The 14,081-nt window shown below is 39.4% G+C and overlaps 1 protein-coding gene across 1 annotated transcript in view; it reads right to left on the bottom strand.

Annotated features, from left to right (window-relative positions):
* Nucleotides 1-14,081, bottom strand: part of MSH3 (mutS homolog 3) — a 292,985-nt gene that overhangs the window by 4,882 nt on the left and 274,022 nt on the right. Inside the window, exons 22-23 of the mRNA XM_006889888.1 lie at nt 11,267-11,453; nt 8,592-8,721 (exon numbers count right to left, since the gene is read on the bottom strand). Of these exons, the coding sequence (XP_006889950.1) occupies nt 8,592-8,721; nt 11,267-11,453 (317 nt within the window). The remainder of the gene's footprint in view (nt 1-8,591; nt 8,722-11,266; nt 11,454-14,081) is intronic.

The raw sequence follows: 14,081 nt of genomic DNA, 5'->3' as shown, positions 1-14,081 counted from the left end.
TATATCATTGTGTAATACCCTCTTCTTGAGTGTGACTTGCTTCTGACAAGTGAATCAAAGTGATGGCATATCCCTTCTGAAATGTGGTTACAAAAGGCAATGCTCCTTTTCCTTGCTAGCATGCTCCAAGGAAAACCAATTACTAGGTTGTGCTGATTGTCCTCTGGAGACATTCATGTGGAAACTGCTCACCCTGGCTAACAGCAGGGCCTGAGGTGAGCCAACAGCCACGTGAGAGGGCTTGGAAGTGGACGGTCTGAAGCTCACCAACAGCCCTGTGAGTGGGTTTGGGAGCAGACTGCCCATTTGAGCTTTTAGTGTCTGCTGCCCTAAGCAGCACCTTGACAGCAATCTCTGAGAGATCTGAGCTAGCTGTGTCCTGCTATTAAGCCGCTGTGTTCCTCATCCACAGGAGCGATGACCTAATCAGTGTTGGCTGGTTGAAGCAGCTATGTTTTGAGGAACTGTTATGCGGCACTGGATCACAAGGCTCTCTCGGTCCCAGCTTTTATTTTTTTTGGGGGGGGATGGAGAGCCCTTGCCACATCTTTCTCGTATCTAGCTGATTATTGCTGTTGTTGTCATGCACCCTCCCTCGAGTAGGAATCGACTCATAGCTGACCCTCCACAAGGTTTTCAGAAGCAGTAATTGCATGAGAGGAGACTGCCCATCCTTTTCCCTCAGAGCAGCTGGTGGATTCAAACAGCGTGCCTTCGGGATTGCAATGCAGCTTCTTACCACTAAGGCACCAGAGCTCCCTGGTGCTCAGCTGTTGAACTTTCTGTCGGCGGCCAATCACTTAATCACTTAGTCACAACGCCATGAGGGTTCCTTACTGGTGAAGATGAAGTCAAAACAAAAAAGAAAATGAACTCACTGCAGTCAAGTTGATTCCACCACAGGTGGTGTAGAGAGTAACATGTTGGACGACCTACTCAAAGGTCAGCAATTCAAATCCATCTGCTACTTCACATGGAGAAATAAGGGCAGTCTCCTCCAGTAAAGATTTACAACTGTGGAGACAGCATGGAGGGTCACTGTGAGTCGGACTTGATTAAGTGTTGCTGCTGCTAGTTGTCATCAAGTACACTATGACTCAAAATGAGCCTGAGAACAGCAGATGGAAAGCTTGCCCTGTGCTGCATCATGCATGCTCTCTCTGTTAAACTTGAGCCCAGGTAGCAGTCATGGCACCAATTCATCTTGTTGAGGGCCTTCCTCCCTTTCACTCACCCTCCACCTTTCTCAGCATTATGTTCTTTTCTAAAGACTGGTTCCTCTTTAGAATATGCTCCAAGTAAATGAGATGAAGTTTCACCGTCCTTGCCTCTAAGGAGCACTCTGGCTGCATGTCCTTTAAGACAGATCTGTTTGTTCTTTTTCAAAGTCCATACCATAGCCCACACTCTTTGCCAACACCACAATTCAAATACACAGAGTCTTCTCTGGTCTTCTTTATTCATCATCCAGCTTTCAGATACACAGGAAGCAACTGAAAAGACCCCAGTTTGGGTTAGGCACACCTCGGTCTTTAAACTGATATCCTTGCTCTAGTTTAGCACTCAGAAAAGGTCCTTGACAGAAGATGTTTCCAATCTTTTATTTTGACTTCATGATGTATCCAAGTAAAATGTAATCACCAACAACGTTAAACTTTCCTCCATTTATCATGAGGTTGCCTATTGGCCCAATGGTAAAGGGTTTTGCTTTCTTGATGTTGAGGTGTAACCCATATTGAAGGCTGGTGTCCTTGATCTTCTGCAGCAAGTGCGTCAAGACCTCCTCACTTTCAGCAAGCAAGATTGTGCCACCTGCACAACAGAGGTTGTTGATGAGTCTTTCTCCAATCCCAATGGCACATTCCTCTTCATAGAATCCAGCATCTTGAAGGATTTGCTCAGCACACAGACTGAAGGAGAAAGGATATGACTTTGATACACATCTTTATTGATTTTAAACCATGAAGTATTCCCTTATTCTGTTTGAACAATTGCTTCTTGGTCTATGGATAGATTTTGCAGTAGTGCCATTAAGGCTCTGGGATTTGCATTATTGTCACTTGATTAGATAGAAATGTTTTTCTGTTTCGTTTTGAAGAGGACACAGTAGAAATCCTATTTTGGGTTTTCAATGTCCATGAAGCTGCTAATGTTTGTTCTCATTCCCAAGAAAGGTGCAACACAATGTGGAAATTTTCAAACACCATCATTAAAAGACTGTGTAAGATCATCCAAAAAGGGCTATAATAGTACATTTTCAGAGAAATGCCAGAAGTGCAAGGATTTTAGAAGAGGCTGTGGGATATCATTGTTGATGTCAGATGGATCCTGGCTGAAAGCAGAGAATACCAGAAGAATACCTATTTGTGTTTTATTGACTAGGCAAAAGCATTTGACTGTGTAGGTCATAACAAACTATAGCTAACCTCACAGAGAAAGGGAATTCCAGAATGTTTAAATTTGTTTATATGAAACCTATACAGAGACAAAGAAACTTGGTTTAAGTCAAGAAAGGCATGTATCAAGGCTGTATCCTCCCTCCATACCTGTTAGTCTGTATGCTGAACAAATCATTCAAGAAGCAGAATGAAGAATGTGGTACCAAATAGGAAGAACACGCATTACAACCTCACTTGCTGAAAGTGAGGTGGACTCAAAACACCTGTCACAGCAGATCAAAGACTACAATATGCAATATGGACTACAATCTCAACATCAAAAAAACAAAGATCCTCAGCACTGGGCCAACAGGCAACACTGTGGTAGATGGAGAAAAGATTGAAATTGTCAAAGATTTCATCTTGCTCAGATCTACAGTCGGTACCAGCAATGAAAAGATCAAAAGATACACTGCATTGGAAAAATTTGCTGCCGGGGACCTTTCCAAGGTACTGAAGAGCAATGATATCAGTCTAAAGACTAAACTGTGCCTATTTCAATCCACGGTCTTTTCAATCAATTGCTATGCATCCGAGAGCTGGACAACGAATAAGAACTAAAGATGAAAGATTGATACCTTTGAGTTCTGGTGTTGGACAAGAGTGCTGAGTGTCCCAGGGACTGCCAAAAGAACAAACACGTGTATCTTGGAGAAAACACAGTCATAGTATTGCTTAGAGAAAAGGATGGTGAAGCTTCATCTCATGTACTTTGGGCATGTTTTTAGAAGGGATTACTCCTTGGAAAGGAACATCATGTTTGGAAAGGTGGAGAGTCAGTGAAAGAGAGGAAGACCCTCAAAGATTGACACAGTGGCTGCAGCAATGAGATCAAGTATTTCAGAGATGACAAGGATGGCACAGGATTGGACAGGGCTCAGATCTGTTCACAGGGTGGTTCACAGAGCCATACAGCATTTAACAACCACCACCACTACCTTGTGGGCAGGGGATTCTGGTGGTTTAGTGGTAAGAAGTTATGTTCCCAACTCAAAGGCACATCATTTGAACAATCAGCTGCTCCACAGGAAAAAGGTTGGCAGTCACCTTCAGTGTGATTTACAGCCTTGAAAATCCACTGGAGCGTCAGATTTGAGTTGATTCCTACTCAATAGTACATAACAACAGCCCACCAATCTTTCCATTAGCAAGCAGTTCAACACTTTTCCCATTGGACTACCAGGACTCCTGGATAAAGGAAACCTAATGGGGCAGTTCTACTCTGTTCTACGAGGTTACGATTAATTGGACTGGACTCATGAACACAACAACAAAACAACAAAGAATATAAAAAAGCATGCTAATACTATGAAAAGACTGCATGTATTTTAATCTTCACTCTATCACATGTATTTTAGTCTTCTATCTCCTGTTCTATCAGGTCATTATGACTTGGAAAGGACTCACAAAACACAAGAGTAAAATAACAAATGTATTAAAAAAGTAATCTAATAGTGTGAAAATACTGCATATGTTTTAATTTTCTGCACTGCAATTCTAAAGACATGTGGTTTGAATCCACCAGCTGCTCCACAGAAGGATGTGTAGTCTCTTCCCGTACAATTGAGAACCCCCCCAAAAAGCCACTGGAGGGTCAGCTATGGGTCGGTTCCAACTTGATGGTATATAACAACAATAACATCAGTCGCATGTATTTTTATCTTCTATCAATCTTTTATAGATTGGCTCCAGCTCGATGGCTCACAACAGCAACAACAACATAAACCTAAAGCACCCAGGATGCTGTAGCTTTGATGCTTTTATGATAAAATTCAATACAATTGCACCATGTTGCAAAAATATCCATGATGAACCAGATTTACAATGACTTCTGTTATACTAGAAATTTATTTTGAGTTTATGAAGGGCTTTTTCTTCACATAATACTTCATTTGACAAAAGTGTATGCTTTCAGTTTTTTATCAGCTAACAACTAAAAAGTCACACAGAATATACCAGAGAACAAGGGTAATGGAATTTTCCTTAGCCACCTTCTCTAAGAATTCAAAAAGAGAGAAATAATACCCTTTGAAGGGTGGGTGCTCAAAGTAGGAGGTGAAAAGAATGCTGACACTCTCAGGAATACACAGACTAAAACTCTACATTAGAAAGCACCACGAATACCTTTTGCCTTCAAATAAAACTTCAGAAACACAAAGAGCGGTGAGAAAGTAGGTGGGAACAGACTAAGGAAAAGGCATACACCAGTATGCTAGCTTTTACTCTTTGATATTCACAAAACAGAGTAAAGTGAGCAGCAGTAGACAATCAAAAAGTAAATTCTTAACTGTTAGGACAGATAATGGTTTTTATCACTTCAACTCATTTAATCCTAACTGATCTCATTGCCTCTAGTTTTTACCATTATAATCTATCATTCACGCTGGCCGTTATTAAAATTATTTATCCATCCATCCATCCATCTATCCATCCATCCAGTATTTCCTGAGTTTACCAAATCCTACAAAAAAATTAACTCCCTTGCTTAAAACTGCTGTAGTAAGTTTTTCTTTTGAAATATTATATAACTTAATGATAACATATTAACTATGTAGGTAGCTCTGGTGGCCTAGTAGCAAGAAGCTATAGCCCAAAAGCACACAATTCAAATCCACAGCTTCTCTGTGAGATAAAAATAGACAATCTCCTCCTGTGTAAATTACAGTCTCTGAAAACCCACCGGAGGGTCAGTTATGAATCAGTTCTGACTCAATGGCACACAACAAGAAGAACAGGTTATGTAAAATATTCTATTGCCCTGAACAAGTGGTTAACACAATTTCGTCCAACAAGTTGCTGAATTAGTCATCATTAGCTGGCCTCCATACTGTAACACCATCAAAGGGAGATGTGGTAAGTGGCCTAGTCGTAAAGAGTTGTGTGGCCATCCCAAAGGCAGGCAGCGCACAGCCACCAGCTTCTCCATGAGAGAAAGATGGGCAATCTCCAGTCTCTGAAAACCCAATGGAGGGTCAGCTGGGAGTCAGTTCTGACTCGACAGCACATAACAGCAATATGGTAACAATCTCATCAAGGTAATTTTCTGACTTCTTTTCCAGTATCACCTGTGAGGCCTTTTGTGGTTATTTTCTGCCATCAGGTCTAACATCTGACTCACAGTTGACTTTCTAGTAGGTTTTCAGACTATAAACCACACAGAAGGAGATAATTCATCTTTTTCCCCACGGAACTGCTCATGAATTTTAGCTGCCTGCCTTTCGGTTGGCAGCAGAAGTCCTTCTCCACTAAGTCACCAGGACTCCCTAACAGATATTTTCAGTCATGCAAAGTAGGGGAAAAAAAGTTGTCTCCTTCAGTTGATTTTATTAGTAGCTTGATTTTATTAATAACTTATCCATTTTTCCCAAAGCAATTCCTCATTTTGTAAGGAACCATCTAAACTCTCAAACTATTTTAACTCAAGAAATAGTGTCGTGATCTACAACTCCAAAAATAGATCTTGAATAATCTTGGCCTATCAAGGTCATCCTTGCTTCTATGGATTGGGTTAAGAGAGAGCACGTGATTAAATTCTGATGATGTGATAGAACAGTAAGATGCAAAGGGGTGTCTGAGTCACAAGATACAGTCACTTCTACTTCAAGGGTCCTCTAATTGGAGATTATATATACATGATATCTATTACCTATCTGGGAGCACTGGTGGCCCAGGGGCAAGAAGCTGCATGGCAATCCTGAAGGCATGCGGTTTCAATCCACCAGCTGCTCCATGGGAGAAGGATGGGCAATCTACTCCTGTGCAATTAACTGCCTCTGAAAACCTGCCAGAGGGTCAGCTATGGGTCGGTTCCAACTCGAAAGTACTCAGCAACAACAACAACGTTACCTATCCATATCTATGATGTATATAACGTATTTACATATATACACATGTACATACAACTATTCTTCACTTCTTATCTTATTCTCTGACACTTCATTTATGACGATAGCAAAATATCTATTATCCAATTACTTTGTATAGTAACTACATTATGTCTAACAGTACCAAATGCTGAGGTGTGAAGTGAGAGCTCTAGTGGCGCAATATGTAAGGACAGTGCTTGCTAACCCAAATCCACTTGCTGCTTCTCACGAGAAAAATGAGCAATCTCCTCCTTGTAATTTACAGCTTCAGAAACTTGATGGAGGGTCAGCTATGAGTGGGTTTCAACTCAAGAGCAATCAGTGAGTGAATAAGTAAGCAAGGATTAACAAGAGAAAGGAATAAAACAGAAAGATAGAAGATGAAAAAGGATATATGTTAGGATGAAGATTCTAAGATAGTAAGAAATCAACCAATAGTGTCTTAAGTTGATGAATCAAGAGGCATGCATAGATATACTATTTAGAAATATGGAGGAAATAGAGAGAAGAGTTAAAGTAGTTGCTCTGGGGTAAGAAGGGGAAGGACTGTGGAGTGAAGGAAAGGAAGATGTGGACTGTTATTAGCATAAGCCTTTTAGCATCTTTTGTTTTCAAAATTATGTACAGGGATAAAAATTTAAATCAATACAATAAAATGCCAGAAGACTAAAGAGAAAGATATAATGCTTTGTGTTAGTAGCTCCTATCTAATGTCTGGTAGCACTAATGCCTCCTATTCCCCGTTGGTGAACTCTTCTCTGTTTTTCCTACTAGATTTTAGTTTATGAGCCTTCTCCTGCCACTTTGGATGCAGACTAGTGGACACAGAACTGCTTCCACAAGAGAATTTATGATGTGTTTTTGAGACTGCATGGTGTTGAAAGGCAGGAATGGCCTAACATTGAATTTATCTGAGGTCCAGTGCTTTGTTTTATTTGGGCCACCTGCCTGATCTCTTTTTTATATCCGTCCTTATTACTTTTCCAAAATAAAAGGTGGACGATGGAGAGTGTTGGAGAATGGATTTTCCATTGGAGCTCACCATGTGTACAAACTCACTGACTCATGACTAGTAGCTCATAAAAATGACCACTGAATAAGAAACAAAAGACTTCAACCTGCTAAGGCCTTCTAGGTATTGAACTTACATCCATTGGCTGATGGTACTATTTTTCAAGAAAAACATTTATGTGCTATCTACGTGAGTGCTAACTGGTGACTTAGTGGTAAGGAATTGTGCTGTCAACCTAAAGGTAAAAGGTTCGAATCCACCAGGTGCTTCATGAGAGAAAGGGGACAATATTCTTCTGTGCCATTTACTGCCTCTGAAAATCCACTGGAGGGTAAGCTCTGGGTCGATTCTGACTCAACAGTGCACAACAGTAACAGTAGTAAATGGACAGATCAGGAAAAATTATCATCCAAATCATAGACCACTTTACCCAAGATTGCTTTCTTGAGAAATTTAGATAAAACACATATATTGTCCAGTATTGCATATGGCCTTTGCCACTGTTGTATGCTATGGATTTGATATAAGAATATTTCACACAGCATCCCTGCATGACAGAGGAGAATTGCTCTCACAGGCCTTCCTAGGCTATAATCGTTATCAGACCAGATTGTTAGGGTTTTTTCCCTCAGAGTAGCTTCTTGTTACTGTTTACAGTCAAGTAAGAACCAGCTCATAGCTGACCCTCTCTGCTGGGTTTTCAGAGGCAGTTAATCGTATGAGAGGAGACTGTCTATCTTTCTTCCAAGGGCTAGCTGGTGAATTCAAACCAGCTCCAAGGAGATTGCAGCGCAGCTTCATACCACTAGGCCACCAGCGCTTCCTTGGGCTCAAATCATCAACCTTCCAGCTGACAACTGAGTACCAAGGCTCCTGTATGACCTTCAACCATAGGTAAATTAATGATTGCTGATATTTTAGAAAATATATTTGGCATTTTAAGATAATAATAATAATAATAAAAAATAATAATTTGACAGGGCATCTTGCCTGAAATGTACAAGAATGTAAGACACCAGGGAAAAAACAGAGGCAAATTTACCATTCCAAATACATAAAGAAAACAGAGGAGGACTCGGAAGGCCAAGGGTTGATGCAAATTAGCTCTTGACTCTAAGTTTAGAGAAAACGAATCTTAAAAAAAAAAAAAAAGCATTCATAACTGAAATTTACAGCTTTTATTAAAATAAACTAATTTCATGCACCTATAAGCTTATCAAACATGAAAACCTACAGCACTGTAACTGTAGGAGTGTGGAAGGAATCATTTCATACCTGCATCCTGAGTGCTTTCATCTTCATTGACCAAGAATCCCATGTGATAATTTCCCACCTGCTCTGAGTAACTATTTTCCAGTTCACAAACAGGTGGATAATGCGTGACAAACAGGGTTAAGGATTTCACCTAAAGCAAGAAAATGTACAAGAAATGTGATTTTTAACACTTTATCTTAATTACTTTCCCCCAACAATTTCTTTGGGGGGGAAAAATTCATTAAAGTTCCAAGAGTTGTTGTTGCTAAGTGCCATCAAGTAGCCTACGATCTCTAACACTTTATTTAGAAAAAAAACGTTTTTAATATTCTGTCATATTCTCCCTTCTTTCCACCCCTACTAACACACAAGTTTCCTCTTGACTCATCTGAAAACTAGTTGCAAACATCATGATAGTTAGTCTCTGAATTCTTAAGCTTAAATGTTCTAAGAAAAGTGTTCTCCTACCTCTCCAGAATAAAATTATGCTAAAAAAATTCACTTATTACTATTCTAACACATATCATCTGGCTCTGACATTATATTACTATTATCCAATACTCAGTCTATATTCAAATGTCCTCAACTGTTCCAATAATATTCTTTATAACGTATATTTTTAAAAAATCAAGGATCATGTAGTACACTTAGTCACATCTTTTTTTTGTTTGTAGTAATACGGAAAAGTTCCACTATCTTCTCTTTTTTGCCTTTCTTGGCATGAACTTCTGGAGGACATATTCAGAAGAGTTGTTTTGTATAATGTTCCTCAGTTCATATTATTTCGGATTATCTCATTATAATTAGATTCAGATTAAGCATTTTTCCTGGTGCATTACACATATATGTAGGTAATATATCCTTTTCAGTGTATTATATCAGGAGGCATGCCAATTTGACCCAGTACTAGTGATACACTAAGCTTAATAATTGGGCTTACATGGTCACTACATGGGTACCTTTCCTCTTTGTAATGAAGAAACCACTGGTAAGATAACACTATTATACAGAGGTACGGACTGGGTGGCATCATTGTTAGCCTGCTCAACGGTGGGCTGTTCAATCCACCAGAAGCTGCCTCCACAGATCAGGGGATCTGCTCCTGAAAAACCGTCACTGAAAAGTACCCGGAGGATAGCTGTACCCTGACATAACTGGGGTTGCAGGAAATTGGAATCAACTTAATGGCAACCTTAAAAAAAATAATTATATAGTAGGAAAAATGAAATCAAACTGAAAGATGGTTAGTTTGACATTCTCATAATTTATTCCTCAAGTTCCTAAATGAATGTTTAAAACGTGTTTTGGGGGTCAGGATAACTACTGAGATTTCCCTGACAAGGAGCTTCTATAATGAATAGAGACAAAGTCAATGAGTGACAGCTTTTTGCAAATGAATAGGAATTTCTTTTTCAAGGAAAATGTGTATCGTTTAAAGCAGAGAACATGTCTCATTAAGGTATATAATGAAATAAATGTTTATGTAAACTGGACTCAGGACTATACAAGTTTACTGAAAAAGGAATTGTATTTTTGTGTTCTGGAAAAGAAAATATTCTTTTTTTAAAAAAAAATCTGTATTGGCTATGTAAAAAAGAGGAGAAAGGAGGCAGGCTGGGGAATGAAGAGACAGAAAAAATACAAAAAACAGAGTAGTAAAATGAGGATGATAAAAACAAAAAAGGCCAAAATAGCACAAGACTTAGGGACAGGGACTTAAGATGGAGAGAAAGAAAGGGAACATAAAAATTCACAAGGAGGGATTAAATAAGAGGGGAGCATTTGAAGGAGATGTAGAGATGGAAAAGTCTAATACAAAAAACAAAATCACAATGAAATGTTTAAACATACATTCTGAGAAAAGGCATTTACTTCATCGAGTTCCCAAGGCTTAAATCTTTACCACAGGAAACAACTCATCTTTCTTCCTTGAGGTAGATTCAAATCACCAACCTTTGAGTTGGTAAAACAAGGCACAGGTACCAAAAATTGATATAACTCTAACAGAAACAAGGTCTGTGCTCAAAAGGCCCCCTGTTGAGTTCTTTTAGGATACTGCTCCACACAGTCAAAATGACATTATCTCTTTTTTGAATGCACTGTTAAGTAGTTTACACTTGTTTTTGATTTAAAGCCTGCCAAGGATAATTAGAGTTTTGGGTGAACTTATTACCATGTTGATCTTTCTCTTGCAGACAAGGTTTGCTCCACTTCAGCAAAATAACAAAAATTATATGAAGAGGAATGGCATCAAGAGGGAGGAAGACTAATCAATAACCTGCAATACTGCACAACCTTGCTAGCTTAAAGGGGGAAGACTTGACTTGCAAACATTATTCAGAACCAATCTCTCTGAGCTCAGTGTATAGTGTAACAATCAAGCACAGGGACAGAATAGATTATAATCATTAAAAATAATTTTAAATATTTGGATAATAAATAGCCCTGATGCTGTAGTGTATCACACATTGAGCTGCTAACTGAAAGGTCTGCAGTTCAAACCCACCAGCCTCTTCAAGGGACGAAGATGAACAGTCTTTCTTTGTAAAGAAGTACAGCCTCGAAAGTCCAATAGAGGACGATCATGAGTCAGAATCTACTAGGCAGTAGTGGGTTTGGTTTTGGATATCCAGGTCTAGAAAACTATTGGTGTAGAATGAACCATCCGGGTAGAAAAAGGTATGCAAGGTACTTACATCTCTAATAAAATGCTCAAGTGTAGCATAAGCAATGGCAATTCCATCATGGGTGCTCGTCCCTCTTCCTAATTCATCTAAGATGACCAAGGACTGTGAGGTTGCTTTTCTTATTATTTCTGCTGTGTCTGTCAGTTCTTCCATAAATGTACTCCGTCCTTTGTATATATTGTCTGCAGCTCCCATCCTACAAATAAATGGTAATAACTTGATTTTTCTACAGAAGTTCCTTATTAGAAAGTAAAACATCATTTAATAAGCCATAAATATTAAAAATCATGAAGTCTATATATTCTGAGTCAATAACAACTGAAATGATATTAAACAGAAGAAAGCATACACTTTCAGTACAGCAACTAACGTCAACCAGCACACTGTAGACAACCTGAGATAATAGACAGTTTCTAAGAAGCAGGAAAAGCTTGAATCCTGCCTGTAGTTTGACCAGGGAGCTCTGCTGGCATACTCACGAGCGTGTTATACTGTTGATCGAAAAGCCTCCAAAGTGGTTCAAATCCACCTGTAGCTCTACAGGAGAAAGATGATCAAGCCCCTCTTGTGCAATTTGCAGCCTCAGAAACTCAATGGACGGTCAGCTACCAGTTCGTTAAAGCTCAATGACACTGAGACAAAGTCCTTTTTGCCCATTCCAAACCAAACTACTGCTATTTACTGAGTAAAACATTAATTGCTTAAAATATATAAATTGAAGGTTTTCCAGGGTTTTCTTATGAAAATCACATTGACATTGCAGCACTATATGTAAAATCCAGTACTTCCAAAGAGAGCTGCCTGAAGTGCAGGATGGATTTAGAAGAGGCTGTGGTACTAGGATATTATAGCTAATGTCAGATGGATCTTGGCTGAAAGCAGAGAGTACCAGAAGAATGTCTGTGTTTCATTGACTATGCAAAGGCATTTGACTGTGTTGATCACAACAAACTGTGGCTGACTCTGAGAAGAATGGGAATCCCAGAACATTTGATTGTGATTATGCGAAACTTATAGTTGAACCAGGAGCCAGTCATAGGAACAGAGCAAGGAAACACTACATGGTTCAAAATTGGAAAGGGTGTGCATCAAGGATGTGTCTATCTCTGTATCTTTTCAATCTATATGTAGAAAAGATCATCCAGAAGGATGGTCTCTATGAAGAAAAATGTGGCATCAGGATTGGAGGTAGGCTCATCAACAATTGCATTATGTAGATGACAGAACCCTGCTTGCTGAAACTGAGGAGGACCTGAAGCGTTTGCTGCAGAAGGTCAAGGACTGAAGCTTTTAATATGGATTGAAGCTCAACATCAAGAAAACAAAGATCTCACCACTGGGCTGACTGGCAGCATCATGATAGCTGGTGAAGAGATTGAGATTGTTGACAGCCTCAGTTTGCTTGGCTCTACAATCAACACTTTTGGTACCAGCAGCCAGGAAATTAAAAGACTAATTGCACTGGGAAAGTCTACTGTCAGAGACCTCTCCAAGGTACTGAGGAACAATGATGTCAGTCTGGAGACTAAGGTGCGCCTGATACAGGCCATGGTCTTTGCCATTACTTGCTATGCATCAGAGAGCTGGACAATGACTAGGGATGATAGAAGGAGAGTTGATGCATTTAAGCTTTGGTGCTGGAGAAGAGTACTGAATATAACATGGATTGCTAGGAGAACAAACAAGTATATCCTGGAGAGGGTGAAGCCAGGCTGCTCCTTGGAGGCAAGGATTCTGAAGCTCCATCTGACATACTTTGGACATGTTGTAAGTCGGGATCAGTCTTTGGAGAGGGATGTCATGCTTGGGAGGGTGGAGGAACAGCGCAGAAGAGGAAGACCCTCGATGAGATGGAGTGATTCTGTCACTGGGGTAATGGAAATAGGCGTGTCAGAGACAATAAGGTTGGCAAGAGATAGAGCAGGGTTTAGGGCTGTTGTACATAGGGTCACTATGAGACGCAAGCAACTCGATGTCACTTAACAACAACATATAGTAGTTTTAATCATGACTAGAATTACAGATGGAGCACCTTGGTGGCCTAGTGGCAAGAAGCTAGATGTTTAATGGCCTCAGACAGCAGCTAATGCAGGTTCCCAAAGCAGGTTTTTTATTAAACACAAGTTTCAATAGATGTCAAGAAATGGGCCCCAAAGTTTTAAGTTCTGGTGGCCTAGTGGTAGGAAGCCATGCTGAAATCCCAAAATCACACAGCTCAAATCCACCAGCTGATATGCAGCAATGAAGCAAGAAGATGATTACACTCCTGTATCTCTAAAGCTGAGTTCTTTAGCATGGTCATATCTGATTTCTGAGCATGACTCACCCTGTTCCCGAGAGATTTCAGAACCGACATGAAGGAGAAACATCTGATAGTGAAAATATTCTGGTAAGGCAAATGTTTTGTGATCTTTAATTATCAAGAATTAATCCTTAATTCTTTTAAAGTAAGAATTGGATACTATTTGAAAGTAAAAAAAAAAGTTTAAATACTACATTTAAGAATATCCTAGATACAGAAGGGCAATATTATGCTCTTTTTTGGGCATTTCAGGAATCACAGGATGATCTGGGGAAGATATTTTTAGGTAAACAGGAAGATATTTTGGGAGAATAAACACATACCCATATGAAACAGCAAACAAAAAGTGTAAGATTTTGAATCAGATAAATCAACAAAACATGGTAGTTTATTAACTACCAGGGAGGGAAAAACACACACACAAATCTATTCTTGGCTGTTTAATATCAGAAAAGGTATGCATCAGGGTTACCACTTATTTTTTATTTAATCTCTGTGCTGAGCAAATAATTTAAGAAGATG

Source organism: Elephantulus edwardii, unplaced genomic scaffold (assembly GCF_000299155.1).
Source record: "Elephantulus edwardii isolate Elephantulus edwardi_28Jun2011 unplaced genomic scaffold, EleEdw1.0 scaffold00082, whole genome shotgun sequence".
Taxonomy (NCBI): Eukaryota; Metazoa; Chordata; class Mammalia; order Macroscelidea; family Macroscelididae; genus Elephantulus; species Elephantulus edwardii.
Note: the sequence above shows the minus strand (reverse complement) of the source record. Positions and strands in the feature narration are given on the sequence as shown.